Source organism: Cupressus sempervirens, chromosome 10, assembly GCF_028749045.1.
Source record: "Cupressus sempervirens isolate cs-2001-9-10 chromosome 10, ASM2874904v1, whole genome shotgun sequence".
In the NCBI taxonomy this organism is placed as follows: Eukaryota; Viridiplantae; Streptophyta; class Pinopsida; order Cupressales; family Cupressaceae; genus Cupressus; species Cupressus sempervirens.
The window spans coordinates 687,615,641-687,629,558 of record NC_143127.1 but is presented as its reverse complement, the minus strand read 5'-3'; the positions used below and the strand labels follow the sequence as shown (position 1 = coordinate 687,629,558).

General features: G+C 36.6%; 1 protein-coding gene across 5 annotated transcripts in view; it reads right to left on the bottom strand.

The window, feature by feature from the left end:
* ATSUV3 (ATP-dependent RNA helicase) overlaps positions 1 to 13,309 on the bottom strand; it is a 232,967-nt gene extending 219,658 nt beyond the window's left edge. For 4 of the 5 annotated variants that reach the window (XM_089803964.1, XM_089803967.1, XM_089803966.1 and 1 more), the window contains exons 1-2: positions 12,991 to 13,201; positions 2,888 to 2,987 (exon numbers count right to left, since the gene is read on the bottom strand). In XM_089803964.1, coding sequence (XP_089660090.1) covers positions 2,888 to 2,987; positions 12,991 to 13,045 — 155 coding nt within the window. In that variant the 5' untranslated portion in view covers positions 13,046 to 13,201. Of the gene's footprint in view, positions 1 to 2,887; positions 2,988 to 12,990 lie in introns of all 5 variants that reach the window. The other variant, XM_089803965.1, reaches the window with a different exon arrangement.
* Positions 13,310 to 13,918: the final 609 nt, after the last annotated feature.

Genomic DNA, 13,918 nt, shown 5'->3' with positions numbered 1-13,918 from the left:
AGACTCCAACGAGATGCTATAGGAGCAATGTTTCAAGATCATAACTCCAAGCTCGAAAATCCCAAATAGGAAAGGGAATTCATTCCATCCAAGGAAAATCCAAAACGAGATAAAGAAGGTTTGAAATAAATCTAGGTTCACAAGCAGGAGAAGTTTTCATCAAATTGGATTTCCTCCTGAAATCCAAGCTTGTATTATGGATCCCACCACATGAAGATATCACCAAGATCTCAAGTGTTCAAGTTCAAAGATGAAGATTAAAAGGTTCACAATGTCAATTCAAGATGGGTCACAAGAAAAGAGGATGGAAGAAATTCCAGAAAAGAAATTTGAAAGCAAGATTCATCACATTCATCCACACAAGTTGATATTTTTGGAAGAGATAATCAAAGTTTGACATGTGGAGACATACTTACTAACAATCGAGCAAGAAATATTTGCAGTTTTAATTGCTCAGTCCCTTCAAGAAGCCCCGATTCAAAACACCTGTTCTTAAATAGATTTACAAGATAAGGATGATGAGGAGGCACCTAGCTGTCCATCCAAAAAGAAAACTCCAGATTAGAAAGTAGACAATCACATCGTGCCAAGTGTCCATTTTTCTCATTGGCTGGATAAGTCATTGTAATTTTCTTATTGGACCATGATTTGGTGCCTTCATGTAATTGGTTGTAGATTTGATACCCCTAATTAGGGTTTGTGGGAAGAAATCTCAACCCTTGATCTTAGATCGATCTTGGCCCTTCATTGTAATTGAACATCTAAAAAAGCCAAGGCCTTCTCATTATAAGGAGTTACAAAGTTAGATTCAGATTGTTGCTATGATGTTTATCAAAGTAATGGATAGTTTGTCATCTCTTCATGGTGAATTATTTAATATTACTTTTAAGTGTTGCAAGGATTCCTAAATCTTTCACTTCAAGAAGACTAATTTTCATGTTGAGGTAGTTTGGTTAAATGAAAGTAATTGTAGAAGTTGTTGGCATGACCCAAACAAATTTGTGCCACTAGCCCCTTGCTAATTGTAAGTTTGTCGTGTGTGGTAAGATGGTGATTATAAGCACTTAAACATCAATTGATACTCAATCTTTAGTTTGCATGCATTTGATGGGATTAATGAGAGATAGCAATTTGAAAACAATTCGATGTTCCTTAAAAGCTTACACTAGATGGGTGGAGCCGTTGATTAAGCTAATCTAGTAGGCTCCAAGTTCATCCATGATTCCTTGCATTCATAGTTAAAGGTAGAAGTCTGGGTAGAAGAAAGTTTGAGTTTGAGTTGAAGTGAGAATTGGAAAACCAAATTATATTTTCATTGCACATTGTGAAGTCAAGTCTTTATAAGTGTAAGAGTTGAAATCATTGAATGAGCAACGTAAGTCCCCTAAGTGATTTCCAGCAAATCACATTATTTTAACTGAGTGAGTATCCACAATTGATGGAACCTTGAATTCATTTCATGATCTTACGTTTCAAGCTTAGCATGAGAGATGACCTTATATCAAGAGATGATTGAGTATTTGTTGTTTCACTCTGAAACATTGAGTATTTGGTTCTGCATGTTGTAGTGGAACAAAACTCACATTAACGTACCCCTTGAGCAAAGATCATGCAGGTAAATTTATTGCAGTTTAATATTTAGTATTTACTTTTAATTTATATACATATTTCTGTTTTGTTTACATCTTTACAATTTTGCTTATTTTCATGCATAATTGTGACTTAGTTGTTTTTGTTTAACAATATTTGCAAGTCACTGAGCCCATACTAATTCTCCTACGAATTGTTGATGGGCTGAAAACCTCTATGGGTTACATATGAAGGCATGGATAGGGCCAAGGAGGCCATTAGATCTATACAAGGAGGAGTTGAGCATAAGTATGGTCCCGTTTGGGAGATAATTGATAGGAGATGGCATAGCTAGCTTTTCAGGCCCATCCATGAAGCTGCATTTTACCTCAATCTGGCATTCCATTTCTGCACTGATTTCAAGCCAGATAAAGAGGTTCCTAGTGGGCTATATTTAGTGGTACAGCAGATTTCTACTGATACCATAGCTACACTGCACAAAATGGACACATTTGCTAATGCAACAAGAGCGATTTTTGGAAACCAAATGTGGAAAACAGCTCGCATATAATTGCAGCGAGGTAGAAATATAAGCTGACTGCGTAATTTGATTTTATAATCTAGCCTTAAAGTTGTAAATGAGACTGATTATCTTTCTTTACCTTATTTCAGATTAAATGGTGACAAAATTTTGGCCTACAGCCCCAAACCTTCAGAAAATTGTCACCTACATATTGAGTCAGCCATGATGTGATTTGTGCTGTGAGTGCAACTAGAGTATGTTCGACCACATTCACTCGAAAAGATGAAATAGACTATCTGTGGAGAGACTAAATGATCGATAGTCTTTGTTCATTACAACCTTCATCTTAGAACCAGACAGATTTTGGACAGTGACCAGAACAAAATGTTTTATTGACGTTACATTTTGATGTGATAATGATGCCAATCTGATGATCTAATGTTAAATACTGTATTTATGATTCATTTGATCTAATACCAATTAATTAAATGATCAGATAGGCCTAATTGATACACAAATAATCGAAGGTTTGATGGTTTTCATGAATCATGTGATTACTCATCGGTACATGGATTATTGATTTTTGCATTTATCTATTGGCAGCACTCCACGAAGCTGGTGATTCTTTGATAAGCATCACTTTGACAATATACAGAGGATTGCATCTTAGGAACAAGGAGTTTTGCATGAACTTTTGCTTCTCAACAAGATGAATCTCTAGATATTTTGACAAAATTCAAACTGAAAAATCTACTGACATTATAACTAAAGGAAACCATTTATATTAGTACTTACGTTAAGTCTGTTGGATCAAACTTCCCCTTATCATAAAATTTTCTGAATAACACGGGGTGGTGACAAACCCTCCAGACGCAGTTTGCTAGCAGTTCATATCCTGAATAAGGCCACAAACAGTCAGCAATAACTACAAGATGAAAAGTCAATAAATGTCTATGAGAAATAAGAAATTTGAAAACTAGCTTAAGAAGAGAGCAAAAACAACTAAACGTGCAATAACTGTAATAATAATGAAGAAAACATTACCATCAAACCAACACTTACAGAGAAAACAAATTTCAAATTCATCATTGATAGCATTATGACTATAACAACATCTAATACAGATAGAAGCCATGCATGTAGGTTTCACCATTCTGTTCCTTATGCAACCAGTTAAACGTGTTAAGAAAAGAAGACTTACTTGTAGACTTATTGATCCCTCAAATAACCACAAAGTTTTGATCCTTCAATGATGAGCTATGAATGAAAATGCAAGATCCTTCATGGCTGACATGCAACCGAAACAAAATTGTAGACTTTTGTCACATAAAAATCCTCCTAAAATTGCCTCCAATAAACTCTATGATGAACACCGATTGCATCCACCTCTCAATTTGGGAAAGGGGTAACCACCAAACCCTAATAAGTAATAACCAAGGGTGCATCACCTTGATCCAGTTGCAACTTAGTTCCAGCCAAGAGAAAATTATCAATAAGTAAAATAATTCCAACATACGATGATAAAAGCCAAGCCCGAGCTTCTATTTATACTTTTTCAAAAGAACCCTACTCACCTATCTTGTCAATGTGGGATAAAAGATATTGTAAACTTAAGTGACTTTATGATATATTTGATTATAGTCACTTTCATAAATTAATTAAATATTACACCACATTCCTATCTTTCCTTATTTTTAAAATCATCAAAATAATAGGCAAGAGCCTACAACACAACGGTAACTTATGAGCCTCTCATGTAAGAGGTCTTGGGTTCAAGTCTACTCAAACTTAACACATAATAATTATTAATTATAACAAATAATAATAATTAATCTAGGCTTTGGCCCATTACCGATCTAAAAAAAAATCTCAAAATAATGTTCTCTTGGCCAAGAATACATTCTCTCACCAAAATGACTAGCTCATGGGAATGGTGAATGCACTAGTTTGTGCTTCCATGCTGTCATTCTCAGAATAGGGACATTATAGTCCTCCCTTCCCAGGATTGCTTGCCCTCAAGCAATAGCAAATTAGGATGCTGAAGTATTTTCTCTCCTTCCCATATTGCATTCTCAAATGGCATGTCCCTCTATCTAATGAGATACTCTCTAATCACCTTGTTATGCAACTTGTGCTCCCTCATATCAAAAATGGACTAAGGCTCAAGTATCAAAATTCCTTCCTCAGCCAAACGGAGAAGGACTGGAGAAGCAACCACACACTGAACCAATGCCTTTTTGAGGCATGATAAATGAAAGGCATTGTGAATCTTGCTACTTGCTGGTAACTCAAGCTCATATGCTACCTCTCCAACTCTCTCACAATTATGTAGGGACCATAAAACCTAGGTTTAACATTTTTTGCACCACTCCTCTGCAATGTACTCTGTCTATATCGTTGAAGGCGCAGGAAAACTAAGTCATCCACCGCAAAGGTCATTTCCTCACAGTGTATATCAGCATATATATTTTGTTGATTATGGGCTTGTTGAACATTATCCTTGAGTACCTTAAGGATGTCCTGAGTATCTTGTATCAGCTACTTGGCTCTAGGAGTTCAATTGTCACCAAAGGCTAAGTCCATACAAGATAATACATCTTATCTATACAACACCTTGAAACGAGAGATGCCAATTGACATATGATAGGTGGTATTATAACAATTCTCCTAAATGCAACCGCTGAATCCAAGCACGTTAATAACCTGCCACAAAATTGTGAAGATAACCCTCAACCCACTTGTTGACAATCTTTGTCTATCGATCTATCTGAAGGTGATAGTTAGTACTTGGTGTCAACTCTGTAACAAATAACTAGAAAAGGTCCTACCAAAATGCACTAAGAGACCTATTATCCCGACCATTGACTATGGACTTGGGAAGGCCATGCAAACAGAATACCTCTCAAAAGAACAATTTTGCCACTAGTAGTGTTGAATAATCTGAAGGTATAGCATAGACTTGTTGGGAAAGTATGCTCAAACCTGTTCTGCTAACAAGCCAAACACTCCCTAACATATTGCATGACATCATCCTTAAGACTCTTCCATCATAATCTCTCTTTGATCTGACGATAGGTTTTTAAGAAACCAGGATGCCTTACAGTAGGTGTGCCATGAATAGCTCGTAATATCTGCTACTTTGATTTGAACTCAAGAACCAAGAATATCCTGTTCTTATAATAGATCACATCATCAACAACTTTGTATTTATAATCCTGAGTCAAGACATCCATGATGTCGCATGCAAACTTAGACTTGGAATATTCAAATAAAAGCTATGACTTCCAATCTGTTGATATCTCACTCAAGGAGTAGAGGGTAGGTCTCCTAGATAGTGCATTGACAACAACATTCTTTTTGCCCTTAGTGTCAAAACCATAGGCCTATATCTTGATGACCCATTTTTGTTGCCGCTCATTAAGGTCTTTCTACTCCAAGAAGTGTCTCAAACTATTGTGGTTTGTCCTAACCACAAGTTTCCACCCACTAGATACTGCTTGAATTTGTCCAATGGATGCATGATGGCCAAAATATCCTTATTGTAGATGGAGTACAACCTCTCTGCAACCTCTAGTTTCCTACTCTCAAATGCAATAGGGAGACAATTCTGCATTAATACGGCTCATATGCCCTCTCCTGAAGCATTACACTCAAGAACAAACGGTTGCGTCAAATCCAGTAATGTCAATACATGGCAAGAGCTCATACCCTCCTTGAGTCGATCAAAAACTACTTATGCCTCGTATGTCCAACTAAATGCCCCTTTCCTAGTAAGCTTTGCGAGCAGTGTTGAACCCTGTGAAAACCCCTTCACAAATCTCTCATAACAACTAGAGTCCCAAAAAACCTCTCAAATCTGAAACATTCCTAAGTTGCAGCCAATCCAGTATAGCTCGAATCTTCTCCCTATGTACCTGTAATCCATTAACCCCAATCATGTGATCCAAATACAAAATCCCATTAAGTCCAAACTCACACTTGGATGTTGTAGCAAACAATGACTAAGCCTTAATGATGACAAGTACCTCATCTAGGTGTCGAAGATGCTCCTAAGATTTATTGTATATTAAAATGTTTTCGAAGAATACCAAGACAAACTTATGCAGCTCCTTATTGAATATGTGATTCATGCACGACTAGAATGTAGCAGGCATGTTAGTTGGTCCAAATGGTATAACTAGAAACTCAGTGTCCAAAGTGGCATCTAAATGCAGTCTTATGAACATCCTCTGCACGGACACAAATCTGGTGATATCTTGATCTGAGATAAATCTTGGAGAAATACATGGCCCCATATAACTCATCTAGTAGCTCTTCGATCCTAGGTATAGGGTACCCATTTTTTATAGTTTTTTGTTCAAGTCCCTATAATCAATGCACATCTACAAAGTCTCGTCCTTCTTCACCAAGACAACTAAAGAAGCAAAGGGGATAAATGAAGATCGAATATGTCCCATCTTAAGTAACTCCTTAATTGGTTTCTCTGTCTCCTCCTCATACAATTGTCAACCAAACATACAACTCATTGTCCATTATGAACTCCTTTCACACGAAAGGAATGATATGTTGGAACCTCAGAAAGTGAAGCAATGGTAACTTGCTTAGTATCCACTGGCTCTTCCTACTCAATATGAGGTTCCTCTTCAAACTCCTCACTTTTTGAATCTATACTAACGATCCTATCATCACCTGACATGTCTTCTATAAGATGTCCCTTACCTTTCCCAAGGTATCTATGTCCTGGTTCCCGTGGTTGTTTACACATGAAACACAACTTATTTCTTTTGAGTTCGTTCCTTTTATCGCTGATTGTTGAAGACGAACCAATCTTGGGCCGACTAAATGTCTTATGCTTCATAGATTACCCTTTAAAACTCTTCTTTTGACTTTGACTAGGAACATGATATGTGTCCAAGTCAAGTGCAAGCTCAGTAACACCATCCAATGTCTTAGGCCTATGAACCTTGACCAATCCATGCAACCTGTCACTCAATCCCATGACAACCCTAGTTTAAGGTATATCAAGAACCATGACAACAATCTTTTGGAGCCCATTAAAGTAGGCATCTACTCCACCCTCATGTCTTAACTGAGTCAAATCCTACAATGGACCACTATATCTTTCTTGTCAAATCTAGTGATGACTTTACAAGTGAACTCATCATAGGAGGTAATCATATTATGCTTCTATAATACTAGTCCATGGTGCCACCAATCATAGGCCACATCCTCCAAATGCATTGTGGCAAATTGAATAGCTTTTTCTTCACTCATGAGCTTGAGTGTAAGAAAAGTATATAAATTATGTACCCATGGTTGTGCCATCATCCTTCTATTGCCATCGAAATTAGGAAGGGAAACTTTGTTCATTGCATCTTTGAATTCCTTGTGCTCTTTTTTACCCTTCATATCCTCTTTCCATCTTCTAGTTCATTTATTGATTTAGGTTGATTGTTGTTCTTACATCAAAAAATCATCTGTAACCTCTTCTTCTTTTGAATGTATATCCTCTCTCTTAGGTACGACTGTAGGCCTCAGAGGTATGTCTGAAGTAGCTTCCCTTGCATTGCTTTGACCACCACTACTAACACTCCTAGTCCTCGACCTGGAATGATCCATTCTCAATCATCCCATAGCTGCAACAATATTATCCTGAAATTGTTGTAACATTTGTATTTGATGAGCAAACATTTGCTGCTACATTTGTTGTTGCTGTTGGAAGAATTGTGATTGTTGTTCTACAAATGTGCGGAGATTATTCTCAACTTCATTTTTTTGAGGGCTATTACTCTTTCACTCATCCTACTTGCTCAACCACTACCAAAATTACTCTATCTTGCTGCTATAGCTGTTGAAAGTGTATCCTCTTTAGGATAAGGTTGTGCCCACTGCTTTTGCCTTTACTTTCTCTTGCAATGTATCTCGTGTCTCTCACTAATTTGCATCAAATGTAACTGAATTCGAACTCAAAGGCTGGCAAGATCTTAGCTCTTATACCATTGTAATACCCCTTGTTGGAGTATGTGTAAGAATTGAAGATTTTTGCACTCAAGGAATATTGTCAAACACTTTGCATACTCTTTATTCCCTTGCTTTTAAGCTCTCTCTCCTAGTACTCAACTTCCTCTTCTGCAATGTGTTGTCACCAACAAGCTTTTCCTTTTCTTTCTTCTTGCCAAAAACTCTCCAGCAAACTCTATACCAAAAACTAACTTAGAAGATACGCCCTAGATATTTAAGATGGCATAGTAATTTGAGCGCCCAAACCAACTTGAAATTCAAAATTGGGCGCCTAAGTCTAGATATTTTGGAATTTCAAAATCCCACACTAAATGCTTTGACTACCACTAACAGGTCCTATGTGCTCGAATAACATGACATCTGACATATGGAAAATATGGGTTAACACAACATATACTGGCAGATTCAAAACTGGCATCCGATAGTTAACACATCAACGCGGATGCTCCTGCATCAATTACTTGTTTTAGGTGTATGCTGATTGGACATTTGATAATCCACTCTTTGAGCTGGGTGCAAATGATCTTTCAGATTCCCATGACGACAATAATTGTGACTGGAGGATGTGGGACCCAATTGCAGTTCCTAGCAGTGAGTTTGGTTCACAGGATTGGTGTGGTGACCTGATTTTCAGATTTAGCATTGTTTCTCATTCTCCGATCAACTTATACATGGTTTCAATTTCTGACTTACACATGAGTTGGATAGATTCCTTGCTTCACCAACTGAATAGTTCATGGTTGAGAATTGATGGGAGTTATAATTTGATCATACGGGATGGATTTTTAGTCATTTCTTTACTCATGACAATGATGTACCTAGGTGTATTTCAAACTGATAACCAAATGTATGGCCTCTCTACACCTTTGGTAGTGATTTCAGGTATTGAGCAGTTTGATTCTTTCATCAGTAATTTAGGATAGACAGTTATGATGGAGTTTAGTATGCATTTCCATGGGAGATCACTCACAGTTGGAAAGTTGTCCAATATTAGTAGATCCTCGAGACATCTTTATCTACTCATATTTGATGGTCGTGGTAGTATAATAGTGCAAGATCCTGGTATTGGTATGATTGGTGCTTTACTCCAGCAGTGCATTGATGAGTGGCTGCACAGTTTTGGGCCTGGAGCAGTTTTAATCAGACTAGTGTCGCGGATGGGTGTAGCAGTAATTTTCAGATTAGGCTACAAGCCAACTTGCAGATTTATATGGGATCCTAGCACCGCTTGCTTAAGGACAAGCAATCTCAAGGAGGGAGGACTTGTAATGTTCCCTTTTTGGGACATTAGGAATTCTAAAGCCAAATGCATAAAATATTAATTTTGGCTTAACGGAGCTTAATGCAAACTTAAAAAAGTGGTCAATTTATATTATAAAGTGGGTTAAGCATAACAAGGAGGAAAAGGTGAAAGGTTGAGAGAAGGAAACTTAAAGGTCATCGTTTGAGCATAAAAGGATGAGGAGTTCAATTTCATCATTCTTGGATACTGATTTGGTTTGAGATTTCTCGTGGAGAAATTAGGAAGCTTCAGCTTCTTTCAAGAATCTGAGGTCGCAAACCCTCAGATCCTTTTGGGTGGATTGGACATAGCCGCAATTCATCTGTTATGGTGAATTCGCAATAGAGTTCACAATTGCTTTTCAGGTTGTTTTTTGGTTATCCAATCTTACTATTATCACTATTTTTATGATTGGATATGTATTATATTGTTGGTTTATAATACAAAAACAATTTTATTTTGGTATATGATTCTGAAAATTTAAATGAAGAAAAACTGAAAAGGATATCTGGGTGAGATATTACAATAAATTGGAAAGGATTCTAAGGTGCTTTCTCTAGTTTGATTGACAAGTGAAACACAAGATGCGCAATGTCTCTTGGGACTGGTGTTGTGTTCCAAAGGATTTGGAGGGGTTTGGATTGAGGGACTTGAAAGCACATGGCATGGCTCTGACCTCTAAGTGGATTTATAAGCATCTGAATGGCAATGAACCGTGGAAAATCCTTATTAGGAATAACATCTCTATCAAAACCCAAAAAAGGTAAATTTTGCAAAGAAAACAACTTTCATGATGCACTTTTGGGCAGTTTTGAGACAAGAACTTTTGAATCTCCTATTTTCGTTTCAATATGGAAGGCATGGTCTAGAGTAAAGAATCTTTTGACCTGTATAGAGGCCATTGGACATCTTCCCAATTATTCAGTGGATAGGTCTATTTGGCAAGGGATTGTTCTGAATGATGAGCCTTTGGCACTTAATCAATGTTGTTCAGCTAAAGCTCAGTTTTCTTTGGGCATTAAATCCATTGAGCATGTCATGGTGAATAAGCAGGTATGTTCTTGGGAAGAGTTGTGCTACAAGTATGACATTCCACCATCTCACAAGAACACTTTTTCTTTGATCAGCAAGGGTGTTGGATCCTTTTTCCGGGGACAATTTTAACCTTAGTTACCGATTCGGGATACGAATCCGATTTGGGCACGTGAATCGGATCCGTGGATTCGTGATTTTTTTTTTCCCCGATTAGGATTCGTGGGGGATTCGTGAATATATATATATATATATATATATATATATATATATATATATATATATATATATATATATATATATATATATATATATATATATATATATATTACTGATCTTGCCCAAGCCCCAACTAGTAACAGATATATATATATATATATATATATATATATATATATATATATATATATATATATATGTATGTATGTATGTATGTATGTATGTATGTATGTATGTATGTATGTATGTATGTATTTGTTTCTCTCATTTATTAGTATATATAATGCATAAAAAGGTCATTTTAGCACTAGAAAGCAAAAAAATATATTTAAAAAAGTCATATTAAATAACTTAGACTCACTTAAACTTGTCGATCCTTGAGGATTCACGCTGGATCCTTGAGGATTCGTGCCTGGATTCGTGCAGATCCGGGCAGGATCCTTGTTTTACACAGTGGATTCGTCAGGATTCGTGGGCCATGAATCCGGACGAATCCACTATGTAAAACAAGGATCCTGCCCGGATCTGCACGAATCTAGGCACGAATCTGGATCCGGATCGGACCCGAATCCGGATCCGGCCTCTATGGCACGAATCCGGTAACTAAGATTTTAACATATAATCAGTTAATGGATCAGTTAAACTAGAAAAATGGAACACTATTCTTTGAGATTAAGGTGAAGCTGATATATCGTATGTTATGAGACATAAATCATTGCATGGATTAATGTGTATCGGGGGTGTCATTGGTCTGAGTCTAGGTGGCCTTTTGTATTGAGTAGGATGTGGAAAACCGAAAAACCTGTGTAAGCCAAAGAAAGCTTGTCTTAGGTAGCAGATCCTCCTGAAGAATATTGCTGTAGGGGATGTTCTTATTTCCTTGGGCTGTGATCCTGTTTGTTGTTCTGTATGTAATGTTGCTGAGACTGTGAATCGTATCTTCTTTGAATGTTCTTATGCCTCCCGGGTGTGGTCCCTCTTCCTTGGTCGGCCTGTGAGATGGAATATTTCTCCTCGGTTATCTTTGGTTAAAGTTTTAGCTGGATTTGTGGAAATTTTGATGATAAACTTAATGAGTTTTGGTCCATCTTGTTCTATGAAATTCTATGGTTTTTGTGGTCCAAAAGGAATGAAGAGGTTTTCCAGCATAAGAGGAGAAGGCTTACAGAGTTTAATGATAAACTCACTCATCTTTTTATCATGACACAGGTCTCCATTGTAATCAAGCTACCAAAGAGCGGGTTATTGATTCTAGAGGAGTGATCGTCAGATCAGCCCACTTCTTTCATGCATATAAAGGAATCTTGGACCAAGAGGAACTAAAAGCACTAGAGCAAGTGTTACAGGACAATCAAATCACCAGTGCTGAGGTTGAGTCAATGAACAAAGAGCCAAAACAACAGGATGCACTGAGCTGGAACCATGTGGCAGCACCAGTTATTGATCCACCTCTGGATGCTTTCGGGACTAATCAGGCTAGAGGAAGTAACAATATAGTGGAGTCATGGAACTGATGACCAGAGCTCTTTTATTTTGTTTTACATAAACTTGATCGAGTATATGTTATGTAATCTAATAGGTTAATGTTGGTATAGCTCTTGATCGTACTGCTGATATAGTTCGGTGAGATCTTATTTTTGACAGATGATGATGATTGAAGTCGTATGATATCCATCATGTATTCGTAAACTGTTACTAATAGAAAAAAAAGACTTGAAAATATTCGTGCCATTCTTAGTAAAACCAATGATTCTGTCTGTGCACCATCCTTGAAACTTGTAAGACATCATCAAACTTTAGTTTACCCCGTGGTATGCTGCGCTTGTCATATCCGGAGATTTTGGGCTTGTAAACATTCCCGATACTCTAGTGAAACCCATAATTATACGTGTGCTATATCCCTAAAACTTGTAAGAGTCGTCGCATTTCAATGCAACCGATAGCACGATGGGGTTATCGTCTTAAGTCTTACAAGCAACGTGACTCTCTATACACAGGCATTCGCCCCATGCGTACTCGATTTCAAGAAAACGTGCCAACTGAACCTATAAGCCACCTTATTGCTAAGGAAATTTGACCTGGGCTTACTAATAACATTTTCTATCTTAACCAAATATGCTTAATTTTTTAAGATCATTCCTATTGTATTCTAGGATTCTCCAAAATCACAAACTATAAGTGGAGGAACAAAATGCCTTTGCTGTTCGAACTCTTGAGCATAGAGTGTTTAGTAGATCATCAGGTTCGGGTGCTAAGACGGCATGCCGGAAACCAGTCATACATATAGTTGACATAAAATCCAAAATAACTAGGGATAAACGGTTATATTTGAGCAAATGCTTACTTAAAGCCGAAGAGGATAAAACTGCAGCCAAATTCCGCACCACAATGGTAGCCATATCTCAGTTCCTCGACCCGCAATCAAACTGCCGCGATATATATTCTACAGCTGAAAACACTTGCGCCTGACTTGAAAACTTTCCGCCAGTCCAGAATAGAAGACTTCCGAGAAAAAAAGAAAGTTCACTAAGGCCCCGTTTGGTTGGACCTCAAAACCTTATTATCTCATAACCTTTATTATCTCATAATCAGGTTTTTCAAAACCTGGTTTTGTGTTTTGGGAAAACAGTGCACTGTTTGGTTGACACCGTAGATGAATATACAAATCCATATTCTGCATTTGGTTGCCAATTTAGAAATTGGAATTGGAGATGTGATCAAAGTTGCCCATCATCGAGAGAAACCCATAACTGTCGGTCAAAAACAAAGTCACAAGATTCGAGTTCGAGTTCGAGTTCAAGTTCGATTACTATGAAGTTCGACAAAGTTAAAAAGTTCAAAAAAGTTCAATTAAAATAGTTTAACATTAGAACATAGATTTGAATTTTTTATAGAAGAATATCACATTTTAAAAATAAATACAAATAAAACTAATTTTTAATTTTAAAAATATTAAATTTATAAAACAAAAATACTAATTTAACTTCATCATTTTAAAAATATAAAACGAAATGTATTGATAATTAGATTAACTAAACAAAAATAAATAAATAATAAATAAGAGGAAAAAAACTTGAATTTATTACTTTTAACATTACGTATAAATTGAAATAATAATAAATAAACTATATTTAATATTAGATAAACATTAAACATTAAAAAATACAAATGTCAATCAAACATTAAACATTAAAAAAAATGTCAATCAAACAACATGTGCAATGAATATAGAAACTCGCTTAGCAAAATCAACCTTGCCCGCAAAAAATTGC